Source organism: Sylvia atricapilla, chromosome 5, assembly GCF_009819655.1.
Source record: "Sylvia atricapilla isolate bSylAtr1 chromosome 5, bSylAtr1.pri, whole genome shotgun sequence".
Classification (NCBI taxonomy): domain Eukaryota; kingdom Metazoa; phylum Chordata; class Aves; order Passeriformes; family Sylviidae; genus Sylvia; species Sylvia atricapilla.
Genome location: NC_089144.1, coordinates 9,297,452 through 9,321,314, shown reverse-complemented (window position 1 = coordinate 9,321,314; position 23,863 = coordinate 9,297,452). Strand labels below are relative to the sequence as shown.

Sequence of the window (23,863 nt, the reverse complement as noted above, 5' to 3'; positions counted from 1 at the left end):
CATTACTGTGATTCTAGAAATCTGAATGACTGAGAGATGGTCTGCTGTCATTCTGGGCTTACCTGCAGCACTTGAGGAGGTTTCTGTTTGGCAGACAAACAGCTCTGTGTTGGCGTACATCTGTTTGAAGGTACAGTGTATGAAGAGCATCCCTGGTATCCCTGCAATCTCAGGGGTAGTGTGCCAAGTCCTTGATTTTCATGCTGCCAGGTGTTGGAACTAAGTAACTATAACTTTTACAGGGTAATAATTACTTCATTAGGATTGTAACCTGGCAAAGCATCTTTGCAAATACACAAATGAAAAGATTCTGAAATGTGCAATAAAAGTCTGCATGCCCCTCCACCCCTTCTCCCCATTTTGCAATGCCAATGGCTTTTAGCATGTGCTGGGCTCTGAATTTTAGAGCAATTCATTTAAATGTGTAGCCTGACCCTCACCCCAGAGACCTGCACAGAGATCAGAGCACAACTCTCCATTTTGTGGCTGCAGATGCAGCCATTGGGGCACACTGGATTTTGCAGCATGTTTTTTCACACATATTGCTGCTGACTCTACCAGAGACTCTGCTTCAGTCAAACCTCATTTGATCTTCCTTTTGACAGTCAAAGGAAAGCCAGAAAGGAACTTTCTCCTGCCAAAACCTGAATCCCTGCTCTAAAGCATAAAAAAAGTTACAGATTTTAAAAACAAAGAGAAAAATTTAACTTCAAAAAAGTGTGCTTCTTACAATTGCATTTTCAATAGGACTGAAGTGGGTTTGCTGGAATTCATATTTATAGAAAGAAAGAGAGTGAAAATGTGAACTCAGATGGTTATTTTGGTAAAGTTACCTGGGATTGAAATAGCCTGTGATGTGATGTGTTAGTGACCTTAGCTGTACTAAGCTGTACTTAGCTTAGTCTGTTAGGCAAGAAATGCTTCATCTCACAGTTTGTCAGCTTCTTTCTGCCATCCCCATCATCCACACCCTTCTCCACTGCTAAGGATGTAATACTTCCTACTTTTTAAGCAATTTATCTCTTCACACTTGACCAGTAGGATTAAATGCATGGTGCCAGTACATTCCTTAATAATAAATTTGGATGATACTTTCATTTTGAAAGGATTTTACAAAAGGAGGTCAATAGTGACGTCCCAGTTTACGGCTTCAGATAAGTGCAGTAGAAGGTAAATAAAAGGCTAAAGTCTCATTGCAGACCAGGACACTCTGGAATAAGAGTACTTACTATGTAGCATCATCCAATCAAGGAGAGAGGCTACTTTTGTTGACATATTGGAGAAGGCTCTAATCAGGATCTGTAAATATGAATGAGAACCCAAATCAAACACTGGAAGGATTACAAACAACTAAAATTGTATTGAGAGCTCAGAGATAGGCACATTCAGATAAATCAGTGACTGTCAAGATAGGCAATATGGCTGGAGAAGGAATGTTATATAGGGACCAGAAAATTATAGAATGTATCTGAGAGTGTCTTCTTTCCAAAGACACCAAACAACATTGTAGAAGGATGAACTTTGGAATGAAAGGAAGTTTTATGGCAGTACATTGCTTATTTCAAATAGTTTCTAAATTCCTATTTTCAGATCCTGTTTTTCTCTTTTAGACAATTCCTTACAGTCTCAACTTTATATTACCCACACATATCTGCAAACTCAACAAACTGTTGTGATCATGGGTCAGGGTTTGTGTCTTCTCAGCTTGAAGAAATATTTTTTGTAAAAAGTTGGGTTTTTACTAAAACACACTGATAATGTAAAATTCTGTGCACGGAAAAGGTTTCCTAACATTGAGACTGCAAGCAAACGTACCTCAAAAGAAAAGGTTCTGTCATTACTATCATTGCTTTTCCAAGGTTTCAGACATTATATAAGCTGCTGTTACAAACTGTATTTGCTGATATTTTTTTGCATATTCAGCTGGGTGATTTCCCTCAGCCCAGCACAGTAGAATTTCTCAACTCATACAGCAACTCTGTTTGCCAAAATATTGTGGCAAAAGAATTGACAATCAAAGCTGTATCAGAATTTCAGGCATCACAACAGTAACAAACGAGAAATTAAGTTTATGAACCTAAAACCAAAAGAGATTGGACACCGTATTGCTGAAACCCACATGAGGCTAAAGACCTCATGCCTACCCCCACACAGCACTGAGATGGGAAGAATTCTTGGTTTGAGGATTTGCTCCTTGTATTACTCCTTTTTTAGTGCAACTAGTTTTATGTAAATAATATAACCATCATTGATAAAGCTGACCTTCTTTTGCCACAGAATCACATTCTTTTCTGCCTCGTTGTCTGTCTAGCCCACAGCTCTTACATTCTTGTCTGCACATCAACACATTTCCTTTAAGAATCCACGTTTTCCCCATTGAACCTATAATCTTCTTGAGAGGTGAGAAAAGAGATTTCCTGGGTCCTGAGTCCTGGGCTGAAGAAAATCCACGAATCTGGCCTCTCACTTGCTGGGTGAGTTACCGACCATCAGACTATCACACAACAGACTTACAGCATCTCTTTGCGAATCTTGGCTGATCTGAAGTTCCCAAGAGATTTCAGCACTCATCCACCCACTTCTGAGTGTCTGCAAAGACAGGAGCTTACTTCCCTGTTCTGGTTTGGCAGAGTTCTGGGCACATGTAAAAAGTCATCACTAATTTTCTGGAAGACATTTTCTGATACATGCCATGTGTCAACAATATAAGAGCAGTAACATCCTGTGATTATTCCTGCTGTGAAACACAAAAATCTGTTTTTGAAAGCTGGACCAGTTCTTTGATCTAGTTCACAGCATCCCAGCAAACAATTGTGCAAACACACCTTAAAGGAGAGAATGAGTGCTGTGAATCTAACAGTGCTTCAATTAAATATTCAATCTCTTGAAAACATAGCATCATACCTAAAATCCACTCAAACCCTTCTTAGAGTCTGATGCCCTGTCTCAGATTACTAATCATACCTACTGCATTTTGAACTAATGTGAAATAATTTGTAAGTCAGTTTTTATCATGAAATGCAGTATTATGGAGAGATGATCACAATAATGAAAATCTACAAACCAAACAAATCCTCCATCTTTCTCATGAAGTCAAGCTTCAGTGTAGTGCATCTCACAGCTGAACTTTTTGTTGTGTTTCTTTGGGGAATCCTTTTAAGAGAGAAGCTTGACAGCATGATCTGATGAGAAATTATGTCTGTTTGTGCTTGTGTTGGGCCATCAGTGGAAAAAATAAAAGCTTTTTGTTAAGTCTCTTGAGTCTCTATTAACTGCAACACACAGAATGCCTCCAGCATCTGAGGTGGCTGTTAAGAAGACAGGTTGTTTTTGTGACAGCCAGCTGTTGTGACAATATTCTGTAAAAGCATTCCTTCTAGCTGGCTAGGGATTTGGTGTGAATGCTTTCTGTTTCATGGACTGTGTCCCACATTTTTATTTGGGGCTAACATTAAAAAAACTAGTGAGTGTTGTGCTTGTCAGGCAAGTTTGGAGACTTCTGGAAGATTACAGCTTCTCTCCTGCTTGTGCTGCAGAAATGTAAGCCAGTCTGCTCATGGAGAACTGCTGGACCTGAAGGGGCAGTTCCTGGTAACCCACCTATTTGATCAAAGGAAGTAGATGTAATCTTTTTGGATTTCAGTAAACCTTTTGATACTGTCATTCATAAGATTTCTGGACAAAATGTGCAGCATTCAGCAGTTCAACCAGGGAAAGTGCCAAATTCTGCACTTGGCATGGGGCAACCCTGAATGTATGGACAGACTGGGCAATGAGAGGCTGGAAAGCAGAGCCATGGAAAGGGACCTGGGGCTCCTGGTCAATGGCAGGTTGAAGGTCAGTCAGCAGTGCCCTGACAGCCCCATGTCCTGAGGCCATCAGGCACAGCATGGCCAGCCGGGCAAGGGAGGGGATTGTCCCGCTCTGCTCTGCGCTGGGACAGCCTCATCTCGAGTGCTGGGGGCAGCTTTGGGCACTACAGTATAAAACGGGCACTGAACTGTGAGAGAGTGTCCAAAGGAGGGCAACAAAGATGGTGAAGGGCCTTGAGAAGAACCTGTGTGAGGAGGGGCTGAGGTCACTTGGTCTGTTCAGCCTGGAGGAGACTGAGGGGAGACCTCACTGCAGTTAATACTCCCTCATGAAGAGGAGGGACAGACATTGATCTCTTCTCTGTGGTGACCAGCGACAGGACCTGAGGGAGTGGCCTAAAGCTGTGTTAGGGAAGGTTTAGGTTGGATAGCTGGATATTAGAAAAAAAGGTTCTTCACCCAGAGGGTGGTTGGGCACTGGAACAGGCTCCCAGGACAGTGGTCACAGCACCAGCCTGACAGAGTTCAGGAAGCGTTGGGACAGTGCTCTCAGGCACAGGGTGTGACTCTTGGGAATGGTGCTGTGCAGGGCTGGGAGTTGGGCTTCATGATCTTGGTGGGTCCCTTCCAAATAAGCATATTCTGTGATAACTTGACTTCTGATGTTAGAATCTGGAACAGTTTCTTGCTCTAGTACTGGGTTGGCCCCTATTGGTCTCTACCAAAATAAGGAATGCCTTGTGCCAATCATACGATGTTACCCAAACCTTAGAAATAACTGAATGTTAACATGCATTTCACTATTATCTAGTTCTATCTATCTCTTTTCCCATGCTCAAACATGCAAGCTAACCTTTGTATTTAGAAATCCACTACCGCATCTGTCTCTAACTGGATTAACTATATTGACATTATTATCCTGTTATTATAATTCATTTTAATAACTACAGCTCACAATTTTATTTAGTTGGCATTATCTGCACCAGTATTAGTATGTCACAGCTTGCTTTGAGGCAGAGGCAGACCACCAAAGAGGCTGTGTGCCATGTTGGACTTTGCTCCCTCTTCTAATTTTTAACTTCACATGGCTATGACTAGTACTGCTCACAAGGTGTGGGCTGATAACTGATCCAGTTAATTAAAAAAATTCTCAGGCTACTGGCTGGCCTCATTATGAGAATCTCTACAGAAGACAGTTAAGTCAGAAGGAAAATTTTGGTTTATCCCTATTTATGCCAATATATATGTACACAAGAAGTAGAAATTATGATATTGTGATGACATATCGTTTTCCCCCAAGGTCTGCATTGCATCTGGAAGGCCATTCCATGTGCACTGGAAGCAAAGCTTGCCTGGGTCCTCATGGAGCTGGATTCCTCTCCTTGCTGACAGATCTTGCCAGGCTCTGCACCCCAGTGAAAAATCCCCAGAAAGACTGTTTAAAGTGGAATTAGCAAAACGTGATGCTCTGCTTCAAGCACAAACACGAGAACAAGCTCCAAACTCCGCTCCTGCATGGTAAGAAACCTGTCCCTTTCTGAACAACTGCTGGAAATCCCCCCCTTTTTCTTTTTTGTAACAGAGCCACAGAATTGTTAGGTTTGGAAGGGACCTCTGGAGATCACTCACCGCCCCTGCTAAGACAGGGTTACCTAGGGCAGGATACATAGGAACAGGTCCGGGTGGGTTTTCAGTGTCTCCAGGGAAGGGGACATCCCTGGGCAGCCTGTTCAGCCACGCTCCGTGGTAGCAGCGCAGCGCTGCCTTCAGCTCCCCACAGCCGGCGGGGACGGGGGATCGCCCAGAGCCCTGCAGGGACAGCCAGCCACGGCACAGGCACGAGTGCCGAGGGGCTTTTCGGGGCTGTGCAGCCCCAGCGCCCCTCCTGTTCTACTCTCTGAAAAGAGGGAGAGCAGGGGAGCTCGGGACAATCCATCTGAAATGGTCCCCGCGAAGGAGCTGGGACGAGGAGAGCCGGGAGATCCCAGCAGTGAAAACCTGGGACTCCCATGCTCGGCAGCACAGCCGGCGCCACCCAGCGCTTCAGAAAATGACAAACGCGGACGCTGAACGCTGTCTCCGTTCAAACGATCCAGCTGTTAAGTCAACTGCGATCCTTACACACGCCCGGCACCTGGACAGCGCTGCCCAGGCCGTGCGGAAACCGCGCGGGCGGCGGGCGGGCAGCCCCTACCGCCGGCCCTTTCCACCTCATGCGGATGGGAGCCGCCAGAAGGAACAGCTCCGCCAGCTCGGGGACCAGCCCCCGGGTTTGCGTGGCGCCCATCCGCCCAGGGCTTCCTTCCTGGCTTCCCGGCTTCCCCCCGGTCCCCCGCACGCCGCCGGCCCGCGGCCCGCCCGAGGCAGCGCGGCGCGGCCGCTCCGTGCGCAGGCGCTCCGGGCCGCGCCTGCCCCGTGCCGCGCACGGCCGTGGCGGGGGCCGGCCGAGCCCGCCCCCTGCGCCCGCCGGGCCGCGCTCGCCGCTGTCCCCGCCTGCCTCCGCCTCCGGCTCCGCCCGGGCTCTGGGAGCGGCGGCAACTTCCCCTCAAGTCCGCCCGGCGGCGGGGGGACGATGCGACCCAGCTGAGCGCGGCCCGAGAGGGGCGGGCGCGCCGAGGACGGGCAGCGTCGGCAGCGGCGGCAGCCCCGCCGCCCTGGTCTGAGTAGCCCGGCAGCCGCCCGCCTCAGCCCCCTGCCCTCCCCCGGACGGGGTGGGAGCCGCCGCGGCCGTCCCATGTCCCGCAAGGCCAGCGATAATGTGGAGTACACGCTACGGAGCCTAAGCAACCTGATGGGCGAGAAGAGGCGGCGGCAGGCGGACGGGTCCGCCGGCTCGGGCGCGGCGGCGGGCGAGCGGAGCCTCATCGCCGCCGAGTCCTGTTCCAGCCTCAACAGCGCGGCGTCGGGCGGAGAGCTGGAGCGGGCGGCGCGGCGCCAGTTCCAGCAGGACGAGACCCCCGGCTTCGTCTACGTGGTGTCCGTCTTCTCCGCCCTGGGGGGCTTCCTCTTCGGCTACGACACCGGCGTGGTGTCGGGGGCGCTGCTCCTCCTCAAGAGGGAGCTCAACCTGGACGCGCTGTGGCAGGAGCTGCTCGTCTCCAGCACGGTGGGCGCCGCCGCCCTGTCCGCCCTGGCCGGCGGCGTGCTGAACGGGCTGTGCGGCCGGCGGCCCTGCATCCTGCTGGCCAGCGGCCTCTTCACGGCGGGCTCCGGCGTGCTGGCCGCTGCCCGCGACAAGGAGACGCTGCTGGCGGGACGCGTGGTGGTGGGGCTGGGCATCGGTGAGTGCCGCGCCGCCCCGCCGCGCTGCCTCCCCCGCGGGTCCCGGCTCTTGCCCTGCGGGGGCAGGTTTATCCGCGCCGGGAGCTGCCCGTGCCTGCACGCCGCAAACCCCTCGCGGCGCAGCAGAAGGCGAAGTGTCCCCGGAGTGCCCCAGGGGAGCTGGCGAGGGGACGCTTCGCTGAGCGAGGTCAGGGGCGGCGTCCCGTGGCCATCGCAGCGCGGTGTGCAAGGCGACGGTGTGTGTGCTTGCCCTCTTCCATTTGATTACAGGTGGTGTGGTCCTGCCCCGTTGCTGGGAGAGTTGGCTGGTTTTTGTACGAGGAGAAAGCTCTCGTATCCCTTTTGCAGTTTCATCTAGAGGGTGGTCTGTCAGTGTCAAGCGCACGCCGCAGGGTTTGCATTTGAGGGGATTTTGGGAAGTCAGGGGCGAGGAGATCACGCCTGTCTTTCTGGACTGTAAATACCTCGACACTGGTTGCCCGCATAGCTTTACTTGAGCACTAAAGGAATGCCTCTGGGACAAAATGTAGTAATCTCTCTGGTCTGAGTAAGTTAACGCTTGCTTTGGAAGGCTTTGGTTTTCATTAATGACATCCTGAACGTGCATTGCTGCTCTTTACTTGCCTTCCTTTATGGGTTGCAAGCAGAGGGTTCTTGTAAAACTTTATAGTTGTCCCAAAGAACTTGCAGTGATGAGGACTGTTTCCTCTGACCTATGAGACTGGTTTCTGTGCCGACTGTATCCTAAATGTCCCTCAAATTCGGGTTTAAATTCAAATTTACTGCCATCATATCTGGCAGTAATTAAACTATACTCATATCTATGATGGGCTGTATGAAATTAGTCAGAATCCTTGGACTGTAATAGCTATAATCTTGCATCCCTTTCTATCTGAAAGCACAAGGACAAATTGAGAACTAAAATTGTTTCCCTGTGTTTAGCAAAGTTATGTTTCTTAGCCACTGGATAATTTTTAAGTCCTCGGGCTTGTTATAGACACACTTTCTCTGATGCAAATCATGGCTTTATTAAGGAAGAAAAGTTAGTGAGTCATAATAAGGGCTGTCAGAAATAAAATTGACTCCATCCGTGAAAGGGCTCATGCTGGTTTCCCATACAGCAACATCTTTGGGTTGCAGTTTTCCTACCCCAAGTTGGGTGTTCTTTTTTTAATTTTATTTTAAATGCTACCTCTCTGTGTGATTTTTGTTTAATCAGAATATTGATGATACAGGTCATGAAGTTCAGGAGGCAAAACTGAATTTGGCTATGAGATCGCACAGATAACAGGAATTTTGATAGCGATATGTAGTACATATATTTAGTGGTAGATACTAAAAATACCAAAAGTGATGTCTTTCTGCATTTGTAAAGCTTGTCATGTTCATTTACCATAACTGGTTACAATGACAACTTCGGGGGCTGTAGAGAAATAAAATGGATGAGTGGTTTGCTTGACTCCTGTGTGAGTGTGTTTTGTAGACAGATGCATAGGCGTGTTGGAATTGTCTTACAGTGGTGCAAAGAAATGATATTCGAATTGTTGGAGAGATGCGAGACTTGGGACTTAATATAATCAATATATAAACCACAGAAATGAAAACCAGGAGCCCTGGGTCTCTTGTGTGCCCTAGAGAGAGTGATCTTGTTTTGGCCTCTGTCCACATCAGGGGCAGAGGCAGTGGTTCTACTGGGACTCTGGAGAGCTGAAGTAAGAAATGAGAAATATCCTGAGGATTTTGGAGCACAAAGACACTAATTTATGTTTTAAAAATGTGATATTTTTTTTTTTAAATCACAGACTGCTCTTCTTTATGTGATGTAGCTTAGGGCCAGAAACAAAGCTTTACCTCAGATTGCTATGACTGAAGCATGACAAGAGACTCCAGGAATTGCAGAGTGCAATCCTAACATGGTTTTGTCTTACGAAAGAACCCGATGTGTTTCAAAGCTGTTCTCATGTAGCAAACTGGAACAGTCTCTACATTAAATCCCCCACCAGAGGGAGCCTGGATAATTTCATGGAGGCATTGGTGGAAGTTTTTTCTTGTCTTTCATCTCTTGGAGACTTCTGACTATCATTTTACTGCCCGAAGTGAGCCAGAACTTCCTAGTGTTGGTGTAAGAAGTCTGTTAAGTAATGTGACAACTTCAGTGATAGTACAAACTGCTAAAATGCGAGGGTGCAGTAGTGTAGTTTTACGAATGCTTTCCTACTTGAAAACCAGTAAAAACTTATGTATAAAATTATACACAGTTAATTTCTTAGGTTTCTTTCTTGTAGCTCTCTGCAAATTGCCCATCAAGAGATCTACTCCAGACACATGTGGGGTTTTTTGCATTTACTAAGTGAATTACTGTGTTATGATTAGTGCTGTGGTGCTGTAATAGCAGATGTAGTGATGTTCCTTCTGCCCTTGCTGGTGCAGGGTGGATCAGTGTTAATTTTGTCTGTGTGAGAAAATGGCTTTTTCTTGTGACTGTGATTTATAAAAGAGTACAGTTAAACTTTCAAGGATGAAAAACAAGGAACATCTCTCATTTGTCTGTCTTGTCCATTTTTTGCCATTTTCCTTAGAGCTGTTTTGAAATGGAAAAGCTCCCCTTTTTTCTATAGCCATTACAGAATGAGATGTTTCTGGAAATAAAGACTTTCTCTCAAGGACAAGCCTAAATCCTCTTTCATTGTAAAGGTTGAATAGGTTTTTATGGTGGAAACAATTATGTTCCCTTTCTGTCTCTCTTCTCATCAGTATTAATATGAAATACTGAGAATGCATAAAAAGGGGAAACATGTTCAGCATGAGCTTAGAATATCCTTAGATATTTTCAGAGCTAAATTTCTAGATACATAGTTCATGACACTTCCAGGCTAAATGGCTTAAGAGCAAGGTTTTGGCCATGCTTTCCTCCCACTTGCCTGTTTCCAAGCAGTTCTGGTGTCCTGGAGTCTTTAGGAATTTCTCTAAGCCAGATGTCAGGAATGCAACACTTGGACAGATATTCATTACAGCAAATGGGGGCAGGATCCAAACATTTAGGAAATTTGGATTGCATGTGCTTGGTAACACTTAGTATGAGCTTACAGGTAAAAAAAGTCACTGGTACAAAGCACGTTTGGACCTTTGGCATCTGATAATGGTGAAGGCTTCCTCCTGTTGCCTTGTGTTGGCTACAGTCGTTGTGTGCTCGACAGGAAAGCTGGGTGCTTCACTTGGCTAGTGTTTGGTCTGTCCCAAAGCCTGAGGTCAGGCCAGAACTGAAACACTGAAAGCAAGAACTAGGTGTGACTGGAGATGAGAGTTATTTCTACTGAAAACTTGGTGTCTTGAGAAGGAAGGTGGAGAGTGAGAAGAGTAATCACTGGGACTAAACACAGTAGAGACTAGAAAGGATAATAATAATCAGCCATGTTTGCAAAATCACTTATTCCTTCGGCTGAAATCAGTCCACTGTCCGAATTTGCCTGAACCCATTGGCCATGGTTTGCCAGCAGCTCACCTGTCTGCCATGGGAGTGGTTTATCCTGTCATCTGGAGATGCTGAAGGTTTTAAGCTTACAGCTGGTGTAGGTGGGTGTTGTCCTGGTGCTTCAGGTAGTGAGCTGCTCAGGTTACTTTTTCAAGAACACTTACATACTAGCTGTGGAAGGAAAGCAGTTTGAGCAGAGTTCAGTGACAGCATTAAGCTTGCTCCTTCATAGCCCTTCTCTGTCGTGATGTGCAGTTAGTTGTTAGTTGGATAATTAGATACTCCTGTCTTGTTTGGCATGCAGAAGAAATGGTGCTCAATTAATGATCAGCTTTTCAGGGTTTTGTTTTCTTGCTGAATGTGTGGCTTAGGCATTACTTAATGTACACGTTACCCAAAGCTCTCATGAAAGCAGAGTTACTTAGGATTACAGTATGTGCACGTTACTGAGTCTGCACTGCAAATCTGCCTGGTTAGGTGTCTTATTTTCTCCTTGACTCTTGTTTTTTGTACATGAGATATCTTCACAGTGTGAGCCTACTGCTCAGTGCTTGCTTTGTGCTCAAAATGTCTGTAGTATTTTTTTTTTAAGCCTATATTTGAATCTGACATATGTAGGGCTCCTGGTAGCATCTTTTGACTACATATGTAGGTCATTTTCTGAGCAGAGGAAACAAGATTGTACACAGAATTAGGCAGGAGTGAAAAGCTCTGGCATATGGTTGTGACTCCCCTGGTGGGGTTGGCTTCTATTGACAGTAAGGTTCAGTACCAATTGAAAAAAATAATGTAGTTCAAACTCTGTATGATATTTGAAGTGGTTAAATAAGGGTCTGCCATATAATCTGGACTACTAGATATGCTGTGGAAATACTAGAAAATAACTGGTATGACATGTTGCCTGTGAAAGATGAGGATAATTGTGCTGTTTTTTATAATTATTGTTTTATTTTTTTTAAATATGACTGAGCTTTTTCAGGCATTTTTTCAGTGTATTTTTATCTTGGAAAACCAGATTAATCTCATCCTCCCTTGGCAACCCAATATGGAAAGCTCTGAAGCTTCACTCTGTTTTTATAACTGAGTATCCACCAGCTTTTTTTAAAGGAGTTTACATTTTGGTACATTTTGGAGTCACCTTCAACCCCCAAATATGCTGTACTGCTTCTGACCGATGCTTGTAATTTTCAGTCCAGAGGTTCTTAGGCTATTTTTACCTCTGGAGACAGTGGTTTCTCAGTACAGGCTGGCAGCAGGGATGGAGGGGGATGGAGAGACAAATTCCTGGGTTGTTGCAATTGACTCTTGTGCTGCCACTGCCCAGAGATGGTCACCCAAGATTCCAGGATCTGAGGCTACTGACATTACTGTGTGTGCTCAGGATTGAATCCCTGTATCTCAAGAGCTGAATCTATTCTTGTGCAAAAGCATCTGGAAGGATGCATTAGCTTCTGACTGGAGCTGAAATCTTTCAGGGTACCAGGATTAATTTAAGATGAAAAACTATATCTTTTGAAGTCCTCTAATTTTGTGTGTGCCTGGGACAGGATACACAGTGCTTTGCTCAGTTCACTGTCATGTCAACAAGCAGTGAATTCCTTATTATTTTGTCTGATGGTGTAGTACAAAAATCATCAATTTGCATATGAATGTTGCTACCTTATATTTAGTGACCATTTGATGATAATGTATTAAGTGCACAGTTATATCTAAGAGAATTTTTGGAGTTTTGATTCTTCTGGACACTCCTTTAGTTGTAAAGGGAGGTGTTTTGGCCTTTTTGCTATTGGTTTATTTAACTTAAGAAAGATGTGAATTCCCATAGTTCATAAACCTTGAAATGTGTTTTCTGTCTTTGAAACATGGGAATTTTTCTAAATTAATTTTTCCTGTACTTGGCCAAACTTCTATTAGTTGGATTATAAGTATCTTTGTTTATTTTGGAAAAAATTAGAAAACATCTGTTTCATAGATAACATAAAATTGAAATTATGGTCTTCTTACTCCTGATAAAAAGGCAACTTGAAGGAAGCCTGCAGTGTTAAGCAGAAGAGTTTCCTTACCTTGAAAAATTTATGTGGGCACCGTAGGTGGGCTTATTTCAGAGTGCTTTGTTTGCTACAGAAGAGGAGACCAGTGGCATCCACTTACTGTGATGTTAGAGCCAGCAAATCATTCAGCTGGAACTCTTGGGTCTGTGTCACTGTTAGGGACACGAAGGAATGAGGCAGGCAGCAGGAGGTCAAGCAGGAAAGCTCTATTTTAATTTCTCTGACTTTATAGATATATATATATATCTACACACTGTCAAAAGGCAAAAGATTGGCTACACAGATTGCCACCTCTTTGACCTCCTAGGTGAACATTTCTCCTCCCAGAGTAGAAATATGTAGACAAAGTAGTTAATTCTAAATATTTACATGGAGCTGAGTGAAAATCTCCACCACCAAATTGCAAACACTCACAAGGCAAGAAAATTCAGGGTGACAGGTCTGAGTGACTTGTTTGGCTGAAGTTTGCAGGAGTCTGTCAGCAGAGGCACAAAGCAGGATAACTGAGGACAGTGCAAGCAGCAGATTCAAGGTGCTGGCTGCTGTCTCATGGTGTGCACTGTCAGAACTTGCACTTAACTATTGTTTTGAGCATACTGGTCTGTACTTTGCCAGTTGTATCCTGAGAAGCAATGAAAAAAAGTGAATCAGTGAAAGGAGGTGCTGACAAGAAGAGGTCTTTTAAATTCTATATTTTTTTATCTCACTATCAGTAGACTTCAAGATTAATTATAGCAGATGTAATGCTCTTAAGGGGGGGGGTTTATAAAATCTATCCTATTTTAAAAACACATTAATTTCTTTTAAAAGTAATATTTTTTAGGAATCCTAGGGATTATTGCATTCAAGTATGGTAAGCTTTTGAGTTGCAAGTCCTACAGAAGTCCTGAAAATTGATGATTTCTACTTACGGTGGTTGGACTCAAAGTGCCCAACTGTGGCTGTGTGGGATGCTGGCACCACAGAGGTGTAATGGGCCTGATGGATAGTTTTGTTTGCAAAATTGTTTTATAGATCTTGATTAGTGGGCTTTCACATGTGACCTGTACAATCAGTGTTTCTGGTGTGAAGCTTGTGAAGAGCCTGAGTCTGCACTGGGCTGCTGGAAGCCTGAAACCAGTGACTGATGAAAATCAGGAGAGCAGAGTTCCACTTTTGGTCTTGTTTTTTGCAGTGATTACGTCTGTGAACAAGTATCAAGAGAAGCAGTTGTTAATTCTGTTGTAGGAATCTTGTGTAACACGGCTCTGGATGAGTCTGGAGCCATCTGATTATTTCAGCATAACTCTTTCCAAGTCTTCTGATGCAACTTGGGTGCAAACTCTTCTGAAATACATTTTGCACATGATAGTTGTATAAATGAAGCTTTAAAAAGGCTTCATTTCTTTCCATTTATGATCTTTCCATTTATGATCTTCCTCTGATTTGTTGTCATATTTAGACTGGTTTCTTAAAGGATTTATGCAAAGCAAATACATGTTCTGAAGGAGGTTTTTTCATAGGTGGTTTCTTATTTTGGCTGTTTAGATACCTAGTCACTGAACTTAGGTTTCTTAGCTCAGACAGTCTGTCCCTCCTCCCTTCACAAGTCTTCCAGACGTGCTGCTGGCATGGATGAAATGCCACACTGGGACCCCAGAGGCACTCCCCTCCTCCAGTCTAGCTGCTTGTATGGGCCACAGCACCAATTCAGCCATGGGGTTGGCCAACATGTTCTCACTTACCCTTAGGTCTGGTCTCTTACTCAGCTGACCAGTAAGGGGATAGACTTCCCTTCTGCAGTTGGGGATAGACTTCCTTTTGTGTTCCTCTCTTTCAAACTGCAGATTCTTGTTTGAAGTCCCCTAGGGATTGCACCTGGGTTGACTTTCTTTGGAGTTCTGCCATCATTTCGTGTGGCTATGTGCTGGTAAGCTCAGACACTGAAGCAGTTGTGTAAATTAAAAAAAAAAAAAAAAAAAAAAGAAAAAAAGAAAAAAAAGGGGTGTATGTTTGTTGCAATTTTTTGCCTTGCCTTGGGCTTGTAGTTTAGTTGTCACTCAGGTTTTTTTTTTCCCCCCCCCGTCCTCTGGAGATGGGTTTTTTAGCTGTGCGTATTCAGGAGCTGTCCATCCAGCTTTTCTGCCTAAACTTTTCTTCCATGTCCCTCGTTTTTTCCGGTGTAATTCAGCAAGGGAGCAGCTCTCTGGAGGACATTTGTCCTCTGTGGCTAATCTGAAAGGCCTCTTGGTTCTCATTAGAGCTGATGTTTTCCAGGACCATCTGGCACTGACCTTGGGGCTCATCCTTTGTGAGTGTTCTACAGCAACAAGCATATTCTACTTCTACTCCTGAGTGACAAGACAACTCCCAGGCAAAAATATTTTACAGGCAGTGAAGAATTCCAGTAATACCTGATGCTTTTAGCACGTGGACTGTCAGACACTAAAAGGCTGAACAGTCATCAGGGAGAAGGAAGGATTCTCTTTCTTCTTCCTGAAAGCCTGAGGGAATTGATTCAGGCCTCAATTCTAGAACTTTCTGGTCTCTTTTTAAAACTGTGTACTTGGGAGTGTCTGAGTTCCACAAGTCTCATCTGAAGTGATAGCTTTGAGGAGCTCTCTAATCTAATGAACAGCCAGCCAAGCAAATACAGCTGCATGGTCAGTTGTCTCTGTGCAGGAGTGAAGTGATTGTCAATCTCCACATGATAGACACAAAACCAGGAGATGCCAGAAATTATAGAAAACCTGCTGTGTGAACAAAAATGTATAGCTAAAAGTAGAGTCATCTTGACATCACCCATATTTTCACAGTCTAGACAAAATTAAATAGTTCTAGAAACTTGTACCATAAGTGGGAGCCCTATGGCAAGACTTTGCAGGCCTTTTCCCAGAAGTGGGAGTTTCTGCAAGAAACAAGAAGTAACAGCCCTTTTGTTTCCCTTTTCATTTGTTTAGGAGCCTCATGTTCATGGTTTTCTCCACTGTTGCTTCCCTTGCAAGGGAAGCAAAGCCAGTAATTGTGGTTTTAATGTGTCTCTGCATGCAATCACTTTGGAAAAAGATTATTTTCCAGCAGTTGGAAGTATTTGGTATGTGTTTGTGTTTAGCCACAGCTCTTCTGCTTTGCTGCCTTTCTCTGAAAATACAAGGGAATGCATTCTAAGTTGGAAAGAGCAGAAGAACCTGCCTTGGGTTACACTGATTGTATTGCCCATGCTGTGGGATGTGTGGCCTTGTAAATAGGGAATGTGTTCTGGTGAGTGCTACTCTGAGAGAAACGTCTACTGAATTGATTGCTGGCATGTGCCAGTGGAAAAAGCTTTTTAATTTCTGTTTGTTCGTAAGAAATTCTCTCCTGTTCCTTCTCCTAAATGCTGGTTCTGTGCAAGACCCCTACAAAGACTTGACCAATCTCCCTTTCCTAGTAACACTGGGTAGTTCCCTACGTATGTTTTCGTAGTTTTAGCACTTCTACTTGTTTCACCAGATAAGAACTTTGAACTTAGGCCTACTTGAAGGCACCAATACTTTGAACTTTAAATCCATCTTGAATTGGCCACACTCCTAATAAATGGATGCCTGTCAAAGTTTTGGATTGGGTTGTTTGTTCTTGTCTGACTGTCTTCTTTCCTTCAAGTTGAGTCATAAAAACAGGAAGGTGACCTTAGTGTCATTAAATAACTTCATGTTGTTAGGACTGATATGTTGCTGTCAGAGCAGGGCCATTGTTCATAAGCCATCAATTGCATTTATTCTAATAGAAAAGTTAAATATTGCTAGTATTTGAAAACTGTAGCAATTGCCTTGATTCATGCCCTTCTCTGACCTGTCTTCTGCAGTTCATCACGTCTTGCTTCTGAATCTCTCATTACCAAGGGCAAGAGATGAGCAGATCTAGAAGTATTCCTCCTTTTCCCTCTGCAGTACCAGAGCAGAACTGCTGTGCCCAGAGGAGGAGCACTGGTGCCATCCTGTTCCCATGCCCTGTGGTGCAGTTTAGCCTCCAAAACAAGACCAGACCCGTTGGTAGAAATGGGCAGCTCCTGTTTGCATCCCTTGGATTTCCTCCCTGAAATTACCACTGATTGTTGTTCAAAGCCTGTAATAGTACTGCAATACTTGGCAGTTACCTGTGATTCTGTGGGGTTTTTAACTAATATTATGAAAATTCAAACAGTGTGACCCATTAGGTTTTACAGCTCTAGTCTTGGAAGAACTTGCAGTACTTAACCTGGAAAAAATTGAGTTCTTGATTTAATCGATCATTAGCTTACAGAAATGGATGGGCAGTCAGGATTCAATAATTTCCTTAAGGAAGAGTTAGATGATCTTGATACTGAAAACAACAAACTTCTGAGCATGTTGCAATTTCTTCTCATGCTGTTTTAGCATAGCTTTCACCTTCTAGCTGTAAAAATTGTCAACATTCCAATTGTAAAAATGATCAGGAGTTATGAAAGGAAAAAAAAAAAACCCTACTATCTTAAAGGTGCCTAAAGAAATTTGGAAGAAAAACCTCTTTATTGATGCTAATAAAAATACTTAATAAAGTACTTATGAGGTTTTTATAGGAAAGGTGGTGGTAACTAAATAAATTATGTTGAAAGGCATGACAAGAAGGCTGGAGCAACTTCAGCAATCTAGAAAGATACCAGAGGTGCAGAGCCTACATGAGGTGTTGGAGACAGGGACTGTTTTTACTGCCTGTTTGAACATCTAACTGGAGTGCAGGTGGGAACAGGGAGAGCTGGGAGCCTAAATTCTTGTATAGCTGGTGGAGGATGGTATACCAGAATCCCAAAGTCAGAGGATTCGAGTCGGAGTTAGTACTCCTTTGGAATCTACTTGTTCAACAGATGGTAGTAGGAATTCTTATGGCATTTTTTCTGTGTTCAAAGTTCAGGTCACTGTGCCTTATTTGCTGTTCCTGGGTGTATGAGGACCTATTCTGCCTGTTATTTTGAACTTCCTTTTCTGCTTGTAGCTGCCAACCTAGGAAGTTTTGTTTATGAGGTTAAGGAGATAAAGATCATAGGGACTCACCTAAGTGCTTGCTCTCTGATTTGGTTAGTTAATTTTTTTTAGGATTGTTGGTTGGAGCTCAGATGGAGAGTGTGAAGAGTCTAACATCTTAGGAAGCTGTGTGTACTTTAAGCATGTACTTCAGCAGATGTTTGCATACAAGTGACCTTTTTTGTTTGTTCACAGGTCCTTGATTATTGGACTGTTGAGGTCAGTAGTAGCTATGTCAGCACAGGAATTGAGAATCTGCCTGAGGGGAAAAGGTAAGTCTGGTTTTATTCACTACGGAGTTCAGCTAAGTCTTTTGCCTGGTAGACTCCCTGCTCCTGCATTAATCATAGGTGCTGCTGACCTCACCAGTCCAATTCACATTGGAACAGCTTGGTACCAATGAAATCCAAAGCCACCGGGGCAATTTTAGGATCCTGAAAATAGAGGTGGAAAAGGCTAAATGTTGCATATAGGCATTCGTGATGTTTTAGCCCAGAAATTCAATCACTATGAGAATATTTTGAGCTAGTACTTGTCTGGTGTTGTGCCATGTGTTGTTCTTGGGTAGGAGGAGAAATAAAGCACAGATCCTTCCTCTTGTAATGATTGACTGGTGTGTTCTTGGAAAAAATCATTGGTGCGTGTAGCAGAAACGTGGGCACACATTGAGTAGTGCATTACACAAATAATGTTAACTTCCCTTCTAATGAGTGGGAATGTACTTTACTAAGTTCTTTGACAATTTGGATGAGAAGATACGATTTATCATGAAATCTAACATTGTGTAGGGCACAATATTTGTTTGCACCTGTGTGGTCTGTGTGATTTCCTCTGTGAATCTTGCCATTCTTCAGGCTTAGGGTTTCATTTTGCTCCTGACCCCAGTCTGCTAGTTTTCTAGCTGGGGTGCACAAAATATTATCATGTTCAACAGCCTGTGTGCTTCTGAAAAAGTTGGAGTTTCATGGTGTATTTTTTAGGTCATGCTTTGTTGTTTTACCTTCTGTTATGTCTCTGATGGTGACTTTATAATAAGAATAAGAAGAAATACTGTTTGTGTTTTGGCGTTGATTCTGCCTACTCTGTCCCCACCTACTCCTTCCTTTCATTCAAAAGCTGTCTGTTGTATCAGTCTGCAGGTCTCTCCCTGATTCAAAGTTAATTGCTTTGCCTGACACCCATGAACTATCTGGGCTATTAATCATTATCCTCTTACATGTGGAGTGTTTCCTTGCACCAGAGGAAACAGTACGCTGAGTTTGTTATGCAGGAGAGCAGAGAAGGCTTCTCCTAACTCAAGACCAGCAGTCCTGTCTCCTCTGGAGACAGCTGGATCTTTAGGCACCTGTTTAGAACAATTGTGTTTAATCTGTTAATAAGCTAATTCTCAGTAATTCACCCTGTAGTGGTGAAACTTCTAAGGCGCTCTGTGCACATTTTCTGGTGTTCCTTGTCTAGAATCTTACATGTTTCTGGCTGACTTAGTAGAGCCTCTGCTTGTGGTTATATGCTTATAATGCCCTTGTATCTTTGATCCCTGAGTGTGGAATTGTGTGTATGGCTGTTTCAGATGGGTCATTGAGGCATCAGTCTCTATGGCAGTGTGCTGGTTGGATGAGGATGGACTGCCTGATAGTCTGCTGTCTCAAGCTTTGGTATTCATTCTGCTTTTCTTCCTGGAGACTCTTCATGGAATACACGGAATGGAATTGTGCTTGTGTATTAAGTGTGATGGGGACTTCCTATGAACTACTTTGCTGCAGTCAAACTAGTCAGTTTTTCAGTTTTGCTGGCTGCAATAGCTTCTAACCCCCAAGTTTCTCCAGAGAATTTCATTTGGACTGGGATGTAGGGAAATCAATCCTTGCACTGGTGCGTAGAAGGAGGAACTGGAAGTGTGAGTGCTAAAGTAGCACTATTTGAACTTCAGTAATTCATATGCCATACTTGTCTTTCCTTGTCTCTGTTGATGAAAAACAATGTCTGATCTTGGACTTCTAGACAGCCACATTGGGAAGTAGGAAGGAATGTAGACATCTGGAGTGTTCCACGTGTGTGTTTGCACAGAAAGAATTGAGTAATGAAATAAAATTACATTGCTGAATATTTTAATTAGGAGTTGATTGTATTATTGTGAGAAAAAAGGAGATTGAAGATGGTTATGCAAGAGGGGATACTGTGAACCAAGTGTATAGATTTTCAGGAATAGTGTGTTTGAAACAGATTCCACAGCTATATTCTGGAGGACAGGAAAAGATGTGAAGAATAGCTTTAGGTTATAGGGCCATTCTTTTTGCTTATTTAAGGTTTTTTTTTAATCAAATATGGATATATACTTCTTGTCTTAGTCCTTTTTTTTTATGAAATAGAGATGTGTTTCTTCACTTAGATAATATGGATTTGTTTAACACCTGCACAGAATAACTAGTTCTGGTCTGTGCTGTGGTAGTGAGCAAGAGGAAGAACTTCAAGAGGCCTGATTTGGCATGTTCCCAGCAGAATTGATTTCTTTACCTCATGATCTTGATAAACTACAAATTATTACAGCACTTTACAGGAGATGCTAATCTGTTCATCAAGTAACTGTAGGTTCATATGGAATCAGGTCTGTAAGATAGATGTGGATGTCATACTGAGCTACAACTGAAAAGTATAGCTGTAGGCAGATTTTCTAGGGAAGTTTGTAAGACTTCTAAACTGATATTTGAAGGTAGCACAGTATTTATAAGTGCTATTCATCTTCTATGGTATTTTTGCTTACAGCAATGCTGTTTCCTGCTTGAAGCAAATGATTCAGCTAGTTGTAGTCAAACATAAAAATGGCTGTGTGCATGCTTTTCAGTCTCACACAAATATGTTCCCAGTGTAGCTGAATCATCCAGAAGCAATGTTTGGCTCTTTCTTTGGAATTCTATTTGCCCTGCATTATCAGCACTAAAAGAGGTGTATCCCTAAAGCAATAACAGGTTGAGAAGTGTTTGCTTTACTCTGTCTCCTTTTCACAGTTCTGAGTGTTCTTTGGTTTGTATTCCTATTTGTCAGCATTATCAGTCACTAAAATACGTACATCCCTGAAGCAGTAATATGCCAGCTGTCTAGTCTGCTGCATTTCACTTTCACCCTGGCTCTGTGTGTTCTGTGCTCTGGAAATTTGTCTTGTTACAGGGCCTGTAGCCATTGGTTTTCTAAGTCACAGTAAACTTTGCCAGAGCATGTTCCAGATAGGATTTTCTGTCTACAACCTGGAGCCCATTCTGTTTGCTTGCATGCTGTAGAAGCAATCATACCTTGAACATCATTGCAAGAAAAAATAAAAAGATTTCATGCTGATACCAAGAGCTACAGACACAAAGCCTCAAACTTACCTTGCTGTAACGTGAAGTTTTTTGTGTAATGCACAAGCCTGAATTACCGTCTTATGTTAAAATAAGTTAAATATATGCATGTGGTTCTTTTACTTGGTCACTCACTTGAAATGATGGTGCTGAGACATTGGAACAGACTGCCCAGAGAAATTGTGGATCCACCCTGGAAGGGGCTTTGAGTAACTTGGTCTAGTGGAATGTGTCCCTCCCCATCCTGTGGCAGGGCAGAGGAACTAGATAATCTCTAAAGTCTTCTCCTAGCCAAACCATTCTGTGAACCTATGAATAAGAAAGTGTCTGTTGTGCTGTTGAAAGATGTGGCTTGCACGATGAGTCCTCAAGTTTATGATGCAGTCTTTTGCTGAGTAAACGTAAGATCAATCAGTAGTTCTTGGATTTGTCACTTTCTGGTGTTTGAATCATCAGTGACTATGGTGCCTTATGCCTTCATTTTTCTTTCTGTAAGGTGGAACTGATGCTTGCCTTTTCAAAACTATTCTTGGATTTATTTAAAAACAAACAGTGATATTTTTTTCTATGAGTCATAACATGTTCAACACTGCAATTTCTGTTAATGGACATTATAGTGTGACTTTCAGTTTCTCAGATAATTTCCTCTGTAGTCAGATCTCTTCTCTGTCCCTCCTTGGTGTGTGTTTGACCTGTAGACAGTGCTGTTGATAGTACTTCTCAGAGAAGTCTGGTCTTATTACAACCTTCTCATTCAGTCTTACTGAAATGCAGGTGAATTATCTGTAAGAAATTAATTAATTGCTATTTAATGATTTTTAAATTTTATTATTTAATTATGACTTGATTTTGTAACAGTATGTAATTCTACTTAACTGGAAATGCAGACTCTTCATTCATAGATATGTACATACAAATTGGGGCATACTTGTCACTGAAAAGAAAAAGATTGCCAAAAGTCACACCACCTCTAAAAAGCATTCTAAAATGTATGTTAGTGGAATAATGTAGCCTTCACTTCAGAATGTACTCTAACGTGCTGTATCACTGACCATGGTTATTCTTGTTTCTCCCACAAGCCTATTCTCTGCCTTACAAGCAAGTGGCACGAGAGTTGTTAAAGGACTACCACTAAATGCTTTTGGTAAATCATTGCTAAGCTTGAGTTTTCTAATATAGTATAATGAAACCCTGCTCAAAGGGTCTGTACATATTAGCAATTAAAAAGTCTTTTAAACTAAGAAAGGACAACAGTGTAAACTCTGAATGAGCAGGTGAGTGTGAATTTGACAGTATTTGAAAGGGAAATCTCAAGATGACAAGCAGAAGACATTTAAAGTGCTTAAAGCACACACTGCATTGGAAGCATAATCCATGAGGAGCTTTTCTAGCTGTTATGTTATTGCAGTAGGTTACTAGTATTAGGGAGGAGGATCGTGTTATTAAGGCAGTTATCTTTGGTGACAGGAATAACAGCATTCTGCTGGAGTAGTGTCTTCTTCCCAACCTCGTTGACCAAGCCTGTCATCAACATGTGTGATTTGCAATGGATGGTAAAATTTTATGGGTAAAATACTGTGGTTTTATTATTTTCATACTGTATGCAATATAAATAATACTAACTGGGCAGGTAGGAGTGACTAATTCAGAGATCTAGTACCTGTGAGCTGTTTTGTGCTTCATTGTAGGTTCCCTAGTGCTTTATTAGAAGCTACCACAACTGGTTCTGTTCCTACTCACAGTTACTTTATTAATGCTCAGTTTAATGATTCTTCCCCAGTGGATAATGAATTCTGCTTTCTGATGTTGCTCTCCTGCAGTATTGTCAACAGTCTCTACCTTTTGTTTTGGGAAATTAGAGGAAGTAGGCCAAAAATGTTTTAAAACGTAAATAACATAATTTTTACTTCTGAGTGAAAATTCAATTAGATGTAGGTAAGTTATACCATAATTGATATTTCAATTAAATCTTGCTTTATGAAAACTTAATTAAAAGATCAGGTGAAATGTGATATAGGGAAAATCAAGATGGGAGATAGTAATTACTTCATAGAGTTTCTTTTGTAAGAGTCCTGTGAGGATTCAGAAATCTTTCCTGACTCTGGTCTAAGACTTTTCAGTTTTCCTCAAGTATGGAAATGTCTTCATAATTTTTTTCTCACTGAAAGTGGAGTAATGCTGTTACCACAACGCTTGCAAAGTTTATTTTTCAGAGAGATTCTGGATTTAGTTATTTTTCTCAGTGGTAGCTTGTGCACGTATCTTTTCATTTAAAGCTTGAACCTTGAATGAGAATGTCTTTGTCACTTTGAAGGAGAATGTGGCTTCATTTTTAGCTATAAACTTTTCAGTTTTAGGGCTGGATTCCACTTCTAAGTGGTAACAGGTATGAAGGAGTTAAAAGTTACTCCTCTGTAGCAGCTGTGCCTCAAGTAGGAAAAAGCTGGGTCACTTAGAGGCTGGCAGACAGCAAAGTGAAGCAGTGGAGTATTTCATTGCCCAGCTTATCTGACAGCTTACACTGATGTATTGCAACTTAGGTAGTGCAAGTCACAGCAAAAGCAGATTTTATCTTAGAGACACTTCCTGTATCAGTGTTAATTGGCATGGGGCTGTCAGATATACTTTTTTAAATTGCAACTCCTATTTTTTTTTTTTTTAATTTCTCATTTCCACTGTTCTTTCATTGTATAGGGGCAGCACAGCAGACTGACAGGTAGGAGAATCAGTGCAGTGCCCTGGGTTGCAGAATGACACTTCGGATACCCATCTTTATTTCCTCTTAATCTTTAGGTTATCTAGAGTTACCAAAGCCTTGTATCTCTCAATGAGATTTACCAAGAACAATGCAGTCTTTGCCCAGCTTTCTCTGTAGGCTCACCTGGAGCTCTGCCTGAATCCTCCCCTGCTACTG

At 42.9% G+C, this 23,863-nt stretch overlaps 1 protein-coding gene across 2 annotated transcripts in view; it reads left to right on the top strand.

Annotated features, from left to right (window-relative positions):
• The first annotated feature begins 6,351 nt into the window (after nucleotides 1-6,351).
• SLC2A13 (solute carrier family 2 member 13) overlaps nucleotides 6,352-23,863 on the top strand; it is a 148,128-nt gene continuing 130,616 nt past the window's right edge. For both annotated transcript variants that reach the window (XM_066318642.1, XM_066318641.1), the window contains exon 1: nucleotides 6,352-7,093. In XM_066318642.1, the coding sequence (XP_066174739.1) occupies nucleotides 6,547-7,093 (547 nt within the window). In that variant the 5' untranslated portion in view covers nucleotides 6,352-6,546. The remainder of the gene's footprint in view (nucleotides 7,094-23,863) is intronic.